Raw genomic sequence first — 11,214 nt, forward strand, 5'->3', positions numbered from 1 at the left:
AGATGGTAGCCAGTTTAGTTGCATTTACATGCTAGCTGTTGGGTAGCTACACCCTACCCAACATGTAGGGTTGCTACACTTTTAGAGTATGTGTTTGTATCTCTTATCTCTTGCTCTTTTAACCCCTCTACCTTCCTGGGTTCCTCGTGCGATTGTAGAGGCATGGTAGTTGGCCATGATGAGTGACAAAGTGTGACTTTTTTTTTAATCAACCAAAAAGGGAGATGGAAAGAAAGAAAACTTAGTTATCAAAACGTAGGCCAAACTACATCCAGATATCACGTGGTTTGAAGTTCAATGTAGACTAAATATTAACACTCAGTAAAATAGACTTGATTTCATGTTATGTTTGGGAGAGCAGAGAGTTCAGGCAAATGGGAACCCCAACAGTAGCTCTGTGAGAAGAATCCCACTACTCCACTGTTGAAGGTATCAGAAACATTTATAACCGGAGATGTCCAGACATTGCCCTTTGAACCTATCCAGAGTCAGGGGTCCTTTATTTTTTTTTTTTTTAAGATTTTATTTATTTATGTGACAGAGAGACAGCCAGTGAGAGAAGGAACACAGCAGGGGAGTGGGAGAAGAAGAAGAAGGCTCCCAGCGGAGGAGCCCGATGTGGGACTCAATCCCCGAACGCCGGGATCACGCCCTGAGCCGAAGGCAGACGCTTAACGACTGAGCCACCCAGGCGCCCCCAGAGTCAGGGGTTCTATAGGAGCTACCCCCGGGTGTAAGAACGGGCATACCCTGCCAGGCTTCTCTTTGAACATCCGGGTGAGGGGGAGAAGAATCCTGCCTGCAGACCTCCTGTCAGCTGCTCACCATTCCAGGCTCTGTCCGTGCGCTGCACTTTGGCCGAGCTGGGAATCCTGAGCAGACCCCATGCCATGCTGCTTCAAGGCCTTGCTGTCTGTGGTGGTTCTTTGACCTGGTGAGACCCACCCATCCCTTTTGCACTTGTGAAAACCTATCCTATGGCCAAGGCCTACCTCAAAGTAACATTTGCTTTATCACAACCTTCCCGTTCTCTCCCTCTCTTTTCCAGTCTCCCTTAACATCTTGGGGTGCTGTAGTTGTTGACAGCCCTCCCCACGTTCTGGGTACTTTCCTGATTCTCTTGTGCATTTATGAGTTCTTTGAGGAGGAATCAAGGGCAGACCGAACACAAACACAAGTCCAGGCCCTATCAGCCTCAGCTTTGAAGCGGTTGGTGTGGAATCAAACTTTTTTGGTTGCACTATTTTTGTACGACTTGAGGAATTTTCTAGTCGTCATAATGTCATAAACTCTCACTGTCGCACCTGCTTTGGTAACATTACATATGATTTCTTACTTCAAGCCCGCCTTTGTGGAGTATAGCATTTCAGGAGTTAATGTTTCGGAATTGCTCATCATCCTGTAACTTTCCTAACTTTATCTTATTTTCCCCCCTCACAGGAAATGACTTAGAGGCCTTACAAATACATCTGTGCATTCTTGCTTCAGACTTTACAATTGAGGGCCAACCCAGTCTTGGAAGCACCTCTTATTACTGTTACAAGGAAACTGCTACCTCAGCAAACAGAAGGAAAGGAGAAGACTTATAATAACAAATGCCATTTTTTAGAAAAACACTTGTTTTCAGAAAATATTAAAGGAAATTTGGAAACTTTCACATTGAGAATAAGATTTGCAGGTGAATGGATTTGGCAGGCGGGCTCTGTCAAACTTCCGCAGCGGTTTGATCTTCCTTCCTAAGGACTTAGTGTGAAGTAACTGTACTGCTTTTTAAATCGCTGTTGATCAGCTTGTGGGTTTTGGGGGTCTAATTTTTCTGGTATATTGAAGATACATGATATTACATTATATTACATTTTTTAAAGTTAAGTTATTTTTCTGCCATTGTAAATACAAATCTCAAAATATTCTTGCAACGCAATGATAGCTAAACATTTTTCTCCGCAAACATATCTTTCTATTAAGAGAGTGGAATGCTAACAGTTCTTATACAGCATTTTGGACACACTTTTATTTTTTTGTCAGAGATCCCACCTACCCTGAAATATTAATTATATAAACCTGTTGTTCTCCCATCGACGTTGGATCACATGGTCACCTGCCTCATGGAAATGCCTTTTGCAAAACTTAGATTTGCAGAACTCCACTATTTTTATACCTAGCTACAGTTTCGGGGGGAAAAAGAAGAATCAGAACCCTGACCCGCCCACAGTCACTGGGACAGCTCCCCCTCCCGCATGTATTGCTGCAGCGCCCAGGACAGTAAAATGGACTACAAGCGGCGCTTCCTGCTTGGCGGGTCCAAGCAGAAGGTGCAGCAGCACCAGCAGTACCCGATGCCTGAGCTGGGCCGAGCGCTGAGTGCTCCCCTGGCGTCGACGGCCACCGCGGCCCCCCTGGGCAGTCTGACCGCTGCAGGCAGCTGCCACCATGCCATGCCCCACTCCACTCCCATCGCTGACATCCAGCAGGGTATCTCCAAGTACCTGGATGCCCTCAACGTCTTCTGCCGGGCCAGCACCTTCCTCACAGATCTCTTCAGCACTGTGTTCAGGAACTCTCACTACTCCAAGGCTGCCATGCAGCTTAAAGATGTGCAGGAGCACGTCATGGAAGCAGCCAGTCGGCTGACATCAGCCATAAAGCCCGAGATCGCCAAGATGCTGATGGAACTCAGTGCTGGGGCTGCAAACTTTACAGACCAGAAGGAATTCAGCCTCCAGGACATTGAGGTAGAGTATCTTCTCTGTCATACTTGGGTAGGAAAATGTGTCCCAGAGGTAAGTGAGATTGTCATCTTCGTGTTTTCCCAAATTACCACAATGTTGATCTCCATCTTCTTTCTGTTGATACTCCGTCCTTGTAAAAAATTGGTGCAGAATTGCTTTTATTTCTAATTAAGTAGGTTCAAAGACTGTGAGACAAACAAGCAAATCAGCCTGTATTTTATGTTCTTTACATTTTGAAGTTGAAAATTTCCGGATAACATCCTGCTAAAAGTACCTAGTGGGGACTGAGATTTCTAAATATGATTATGAACTTTATTTGTGAGTGTCATTCTATAGAACCATTGGGTTAATGTAGAAAGTTCATACATGTTCAGGATAAATTATTTTGCTAGTTCTACATTCATAGTTGTTCCCATTTGAATGTGTTTGATTCTTGCTCAATATATTTCTTAGGGTCTTTGATAATCAAAATGAAATATCCTCCCTCTTTAAGGGCTCTAGATTAGAATGTAAGATTGGAATACAGATTTCATTCAGAATAAAGATGACCTTTTTCCTTCCTTCATTTAGGAAATCATTTATTCAACTGATCTGCCAGATTAGTGTTACTAGTGTAACTGATACATTTTAAAAATTATTGTTATCTGCTCAGAGAGTTCTTCTGGGTTTGACGTCTTGAGTCCTTGCACATTTTAGCAGCACATTAGAGATTAGATTCTTGGATGCTAGGAGAGAGAATGTCCCTTTTCCATGCTGGGGCTGAATTTGATTTTAGGAAATCACATTTTTGAGCCAATTCTGATGGCTGGGGTAGCTAAACAAGCTAATTTATACTGCTGTGGGCTTAGGCAGGAAAAAGGTAGGCTACTAAGTAATATGTCTAATTTTTATCGTGTTGAAAAGTGATTTTGAAGGCATTTCCAAGAGAATTCAGAACTATATTTGAGGGGCATGTGGTTGGCTCAATCACTAGAACATGCAGTTCTCCATCCCAAGGTCATGAGTTCAAGCCCCACGTTGGGCACAAAGCCTACTAAAAAGAAGAAAGGAAGGAAAGGAAGAAAGGAAAGAACTGTACTTGAAAAGACACAGTATTATTGGTGTAAATTGGGGATCATCAGATTTTTTCTGTATAGAAAAAAATAGTAGATTCTAGGAATTGTGGACCACATGTGGTCTCTGTCACATCTTCTTCTTCTTTTTTTTTTTTAAATAACCCTTTAAAAATGGAAAAATCAGTCTTACCTGTGTACCTGTCTGTTGACCTGGATTTGGCCCAGGGGCTGTCGTTTACTGAACCTGCTGGAATAAATGTATAATAGCCTCCTTGGGTCATTCTATTTTTAATCTAATCCAGGTATATTTTAAATTTCTGATTATTTCTATGATCACATTTTATATTTAGGGAAATAACCGTTTTGAAGTATTTTTAAAATGGCTTGTCATAGTTTAAAGTATTTTTTGAGTTACACACGTAAAGCATACATAAAGCACTTTTTTTTAAAAATGTACTTCTCAAAGGAAATTCAAAGGGTGAAACGTAAAACTGCTGACTTACTCTCCCATCCTGTTCTCTTTTCCAAAACTGCTGATTTACTCTCCCATCCTGTTCTGTTTCCCAGAAGTGGCCGCTGTTAGCTGGCCAGCGTGTGCCATCCCAGACTGCTGTCTGGATACATATGTGCGCATGCACAAATGGACAGCTTTAGCTTTTGTTTGTTTTATAGAAAGGACCACGTTGTTCAACCACCAGTGTGCCTGCTCGCTGCTTTGCAGAGATGTGGCGAGAGAGCAGTTAGGGACTCTGCCCTCTCAGAAAGGGTTCTACCGTCTTAGACCCAGCCTGTTACAGCTCTCGTCCTGTCGTGACATCAGCATTTTTAGCTTTATTTAAAATTTCAGGCAAGAGTGGTTTGAAAAATAAGGCCAAATGCTTTTATTTTAACCTGACCATCATTAAGCTCTTTTTCAGGCCATGCCTCCAGGTGCTGGCGGAGACAGAGCTAGACATGCATGGCTGTTTGCACTCCAGCCCTGCCTAGCAAGTGCCCTCATTCCCCAGGTCAGGACCCCTAGAGCAGGATGAACCAACCCTGAGGACTGGGGGTTTAGGAAGCCACTGGGCTGAAGTTGCACCTCTCTTGGCCCTTCTGCTTTCTTGAGACCAGCATGGACTACTTGAGCTGAGAAGGAGAATATTTCTAATCATTGTGGTTTGGAATTTTGACTTGGCTTTTCCCATTGAAATGTGATTAGGATAGCTGGAATACTACTGTGTTTTTGTACATAATAAGCTAAACAGGCTTTGGAGGCTAGACTGGAAATTCAGTGCTATTGATGGGTTTTAGAATCTATGGGTGTTTTCTGAATTTCAAACAGCTGACTTATAAGTAAATTCTAAAATGTGATTGCCAACTGTAGGCCTGCAGACTTAACATTTTGCCTTTTCCACAGAGTAGTATTTGTTGTTTCTGGAACTTATGTGCTGCCCTGGGCCAATAAGGGTCTCACTCTCAGAATATTCACCAGTTCAGATGGGCATTTGGGTTTTTTCGTGTTGGTCATTTTAGGGTTTTATCAGAAGGACCCTGAGAGGCTCTTTAACATTCATCCCTGGGGCCTAACAATGCTGAACTTGACCGCCTAGGTAAGGACCTCTGCTGAGGAGCTTAGTCCGGGATGTAAGTGTGGAAAACCCTGAACTCTGTGTTCAAATGCTTGACCCTTTTTTTTTTTTTTTAAGATATTATTTATTTATTAGGGAGAGAAAGAGAAAGAGAGCAGGAGCAGAGGGGAGGGACAGAGGGAGAGGGAGAAGCAGACCCCCTGCTCAGCAGGGAGCCCGACACAGGGCTCAACCCCCAGCCTATGGCAGACGCTTAACCAACTGAGCCACCAAGTGCCCCTCGAATGCTTGACCATTTTAAACCTAAGAGAAAGTACTGATCCCGCTGGCCCACCCCTGAAGGGAGGCCAAAGATGCTTCTCATGTTCCCTTACTTACAGCCAGGTTTGGGATATGCTCATTGATCCTGGTGCCTATCTTTAGGAACTTCATTTGCTCACTCTGTGCTCTGGGGCAGGCAGGGTGTACATGGGTCCTGTCTTGTCTGTACTTGTCAGTGACTTTGCCCCTTACCCTGCTGCTTCACCCTCACAGTCTCACTGTTAAAATCTCACTCTCAGAGAGATGAGCTGTGACCATGATGTTTCACTAGGTAACGGGCGCCTATGACACTGTTATGGGGCATGGAGTCAGAAGATCTGGGTTTAGAAAATGACTCTGCTTCTTACCATCTGTATGGCCTTGAGCAAATCTCCCAACATCTCTAAGCCTCACTTTGCCCATATATAAAATGGAATTATTAGGGCTTCTGGCTGTTTCAGTTGGAAGAGCTTGAGACTCTTGATCTTGGGATTGGGGATCTGGGGATCCTTCGAGCCCCATGTAGAGATTACTTTTAAAAAAATCTTTAAGAAATAAAATTAAATAAAAATAAAAATAAATAAATTGGAATTGCCACCCACCGTCCAGAGTTCTTGTGATAATCTGACGTGGTTAGTGTCTGAAAGGCTGTACCAGGTTAGTTGCCATCATCATTCTTATTGCTTCCAACATGGCTTGAAAGGTGCTACGAGCCCTTCTCTGAAGTGCAGAGCACAATTATGTACAAACCCAACATCAGAGAGAAATGTTGGGCAAGTTATTTATTTATTTTTTAAGCGAGAGCACACTGGTGCGAGGTGGTGTGAGGATGTGGAGGGGCAGAAGGAGGAGAGAATCTCAAGGAGACTCCATGCTGAGTGCAGAGCCTGAGGCAGGGCCCAATCTCACCACCCTGAGATCATGACCTCAGCTGAAATCAAGAGTCACATGTCTAACCGACTGAGCCACCCAGGCACCCCAGCAAGTTATTTTTCTAACTGAAACCCTTTTAGGTGGAAAAAGTTGGCACCCCCAGAACATTTGCTCTGCTCATTTCTTTCCTGGTTCTTGAAGTAGGTGCCTCCCTTGTAAGGCAGCGGCAGTATTACCCGCCTTAGGTAGCAACTGCCAGGGCCTTTTCATCGTAAAAGCCCAAGGGGACCTCTTATACCAGTCGTCATTGCTGTTTGCCTTGTGCCTAGAATGGGACATTGGGATGGGGGTGGGGTATCCAGCAAATACACTTGCAGTACCCAATACCCTTTGGATAAGCCAGGTGACAGTTTAGGTAGGATTTTTGCTCTAGATTTATAGAAAATAGGGGCACCTGGGTAGTGCCATTGGTGAAGCATCTGAGTCTTGGTTTCTGCTCAGGTCATGATCTCAGGGTCCTGGGATTGAACCCTGCGTCGGACTCCACTCTGAGGACGGGGTCTGCTGGAGATTCTCTCTCACTCTCCCTCTGCCCCTCCCACTCATGCACTTGCTTGCTCGCTGTCATATAAACAAATCTTTTTTTAAAAAGAAAATACATAGTTTACATTGTATATGAACGGGGATTTTGTCAAAATAGGAAATGTGATCACAATTAAGTGCTTCATAGGAATTCCTTTGTATAAGTCTCAAACTGTCTGTCCAGCCAGAATGTGAATTCAGGAAAACTGTGGTTTCCCATACTGAATTTGTTCTTTATACAAAGCTTTGGATATCTCACCCACACATTTTCTGGAAGTAGACGTAATGGGACCTGCTATTTCTCTGCTCTCTGAGTCTAGGAGCATCTCCACTGGTGGTCGTTAGGATTGTGTTAATTCCAGTGTTCCTGTAAAATGCCAGGCTAGCTGAATTGCGTGGCTAATTTCTCTTACATTTTATCTGCCTCAGTATCATTTGTCAGAGAAATCTGTTACCCTTTGCAATTAAACCATGTAGTTCGTATTAAAGCAGTATAGACAGCCCTGTAACATGGTTTTCTATTTATTAGAAAGTCACACATGTCCACCTCTCTATACAAGCATCTGTCACTTGTCTTAAATGAAATTCTTTTTTCAGTGGAAATGTAAGTAAAAGAATCAGATCGACTTGTGATTCATGCCTTCATTCCACAGGTATTTATTGCACACTTCATTGTACCAGGTACTGTTCCAGGCACCAAAAATACAGTAGTGAACAAGATAGACATTCCTCCCTTCAGGTAGATAAAAGAGACTGCAATCTTAGATAAGAGGGTTCACCAAGGCATCACTAAGGTGACATCTGAGTTGTTAAAAAATAAAATTCAGCTGAGTAAATTTTAAAGATTTTATTGGCTCTATTCAACTATTCATGAGTCGGGCGGCATCCCATCTAGCAGACAGAAAGGAGCTCCAAAGAGCTGTACAGAATAAAAGGCTTTTATAGGCAGAAGGGAGCAGGAAAAGAAAGTTTCGAGCAGAGTGGATTGGTTCGGTCAAGGCCACCTTCGTATAGGAGACAGAAGGGGTCTCTCCAGTGGATTACCTCCCTAGGTCATTCCAGATTGCCAGGTTATAGGTTTCATTCCTGGGAGAGACTGAAATTGCAGTTAGGTTAAGAATTAAATCTTGGTTTGCTGATGTGGAGCTTAGCACAGGTGACTCCATCTGGGGCTTCTTGTTTCTTTTTTTGAATAAAGACTTGAAGGAGGTGAAGGAATAAACCCTGTTGATAACCAGGAACAGAGGATTCCGGGCAGAGGGAACAGCTACTGTGTAGTTTCTGAGGCAGGATGAACCCGAGTGTGTGGAGAGCAGAGAGGACCTATCGTGGCTGAAACAGCAAAAGGAAGAGTACTAGGCTCGGGGTCGGAAAGGTCATGAGGTCAGCCTTTGAAGGGAAGATGGAGGGCGGATCTTTGTGCAGTAAGTGAGCAGTGTTGTCCCTTCTCCCCTGGCCTCCTTCGCAGCTTAACTGCTCCAGGGCTCTGGTCTCACACTGGGGCCTCAGTGTTGGGAGGGTGTGGCCCTCTGGGCAGGTGCTGTGCATTCCAGAAGCCCAAGGCAGCTGTAGGGATCCTAGGAGTTGTAGTTCTTTAAGGGGACTGTATTTTACATCTTCTGGCAATTTCAGTGGCTTTCCAAGGATCATCACCTTGTAAATGGGCAGGCAGACTTTAAATCAAATCTTTATGTAATTGAACCTTGGCTTTTGGTTTGATGCACTGACAAATGTCTTTTGTGTACTGTGTGATTACCCGTGAATCTGTTTGAAATAATTCATTTGGGAGCACTGACTCTTAAGACCCTTAATTCATAAGAACCAAATCATAATCTATTTTGGGTAGATATATGCCAAAAATACTGTAGAGCAACAGTAATGGAAAATATTAGGGACTGGTTTCAAAATACGATTTTCATTAACCTGAATGGAATTAAATTTGCATGTTCCTTTTTTTTTTTTTTTTTTTTTGCCTAAAGGTAAAATTCAGTGTTACTTCTTTCTTTCCTTTCTTGTTTTGACTAGTAGATCTTCCATAACAGATTGTGGAGTAAATATTTCCTAACCGTATGTGCCAAATGAAAATCCAGATTGCTGCTATTAATCAGAAACTGAAGTTCACTTCTTAAAAAGCTTATATAGTTCTAGTTTTCAGGCTGTTACTAATTTCTAGCCACTCTTTTTGGCTTATTCTTTTATTGAGGTGCGTCTTCTATTATCTAAATTGTCTTCAGATTTTAGCCTTTAGAAGAACCTATAATTAATTTAAGCAGTTGGAATTTGAGTGATTTTGTAAACTTCATTGTGGAACAATTAGATTTACTGTCTGTCTGCCCAGCCCACTCTGTGTGGGTGGAAGCCACTGGGGCCAGAGGGCATCTGCCACTCTGGAGGCACCGGATCCTTTGATTTTGATTGGCCAAGACACACTGTGCAACCACCTCATTATTCTGAAAATTGCTAATTAAAAGAAAAATAAGGAATTAAGCAAATTTCCTGCTTCTCCAGTACATCGGTTTTTCAGGGTAACCAAATAGCCCCAATGGATGGGGGAAGTTTCTTCTGTTTAGAAGAATCTCCATATTCTTCTGTGTAAAAGGAATGATACAATTAGGAAAATCACCATTTTGCACACCATTATGAATTAACTGACTCAGGCAAGTGGTCAACAGTGGAGGATAAAACCAGTTGATAAAAGGTCATTGGGGAACTTCATAAGGGAAAGATCAGGCCTTTCCCACCTAAATCCATTGGTCCACCTCAGCATCACTGAAAATGAGACAGCCAGTTAGTTGATCATGAATCCTAAGAACCGCACAGTACCCCCATAGTAGATTCTGGCATTTCTCCCCTCTCCACAGGGTGGGAGGGCACCTGAAACAATCTCATCAATCCTCTAGAACGAATTCACAGTCTACATAAACTGTGGGCTGTGGTGGAGCAAATTATATAATACGACAAGGAAGCCATTAGACAAATCAGAATGTAGCATATTCTATAGGCAGTTGACCTCATTTGTTTAACAAAGTCAAGTAGCATGAAAAAAAAAGGTAGAAGGCATCTAAAAACAGAGTTTAGAGATACGACAACCAGGGACACCTGGCTGGCTCAGTCAGAAGAGCATGTGATTCGATCTCAGGGTTGTAAGTTCAAGCCCCATGTTGGATGTAGAGATTACTTAAAAAATAAATATTTTAAATATATATACATATATATTTATAATTTATAATTTTATAATTATATATATTTATATATAAATAAAAATAAAAGAGATATGACAACCAAATAAAATGAGCATTTTGGGGTTTGAGATTCAAAGAGACAAAAAAAATACATTTTTAAAGATTATTTGGGATGTTTGAACATGTACTGGGTCTTGGTTGATTGGGATTTGCTTCAAAACATTCCAGCAATAAAAGGTGGTGTTGGGGGAAAGGGTGAAAAAAAAAAATGACAAAATATTGGTGATTAATGAAGCTTTTTGATGGGTTTCTGAGGGTTTATTATACTCTTCTTTTGTGTTTGTTTGGATATTGCCCAAGTTTAAAAAAGGGAGCGAGGAACTTACGTTAGGAGTAGTGTATCAGGAATAGCCTGTAAATGATTCCGTTCTCTGGAGGATTTGTGCATATGAAGTGGTCTCGTAACAGAAAGGGGAGTGTTTAGGGGAGTAGAGTTAAGATGGCGGAGGAGTAGGAGACACCGTTTTCAGCCGGTCCTCAGAGTCGAGCTGGATAGGTACCAGACCAGCCTAAACAACCACGGAACCAGCCGGAGACGCAGGAAGACGCATCTGGATCTCTACAAATGAACATCTCCAGCGCTGAGTATTGAGGTACGAAGCGGGGAGCCATGAAACCGTGCACAGATATCGGAAGATAAACGGAAGGGGGAGGGAGCCGCCGTGTTCGGGCGCCGGGAAGTGGTAGCCACTTGCACGGGAGAGCGGGCGGGGCTCACGGTCGGCACCGGCAAAACAGCAGACTGAGACCGTGAGCCGGGTGCGCGCGCCACCAGGCATCTCGCGGAACCCCGGAATCCCGGTGCGCTCACTGGATCCAGACTGAGACCGGGAGATCCGGGAGCGCGCGCGGGGCGGCTGGC

At 43.2% G+C, this 11,214-nt stretch overlaps 1 protein-coding gene across 1 annotated transcript in view; it reads left to right on the forward strand.

Moving 5' to 3' along the window:
• The first annotated feature begins 1,462 nt into the window (after nt 1-1,462).
• Nucleotides 1,463-11,214, forward strand: part of GARRE1 (granule associated Rac and RHOG effector 1) — a 55,762-nt gene continuing 46,010 nt past the window's right edge. Inside the window, exon 1 of the mRNA XM_008709198.2 lies at nt 1,463-2,732. Within this exon, the coding sequence (XP_008707420.2) occupies nt 2,238-2,732 (495 nt within the window). The 5' untranslated portion in view covers nt 1,463-2,237. The remainder of the gene's footprint in view (nt 2,733-11,214) is intronic.

This window comes from Ursus maritimus, unplaced genomic scaffold (assembly GCF_017311325.1).
Source record: "Ursus maritimus isolate PB19 unplaced genomic scaffold, ASM1731132v1 scaffold_19, whole genome shotgun sequence".
Taxonomy (NCBI): Eukaryota; Metazoa; Chordata; class Mammalia; order Carnivora; family Ursidae; genus Ursus; species Ursus maritimus.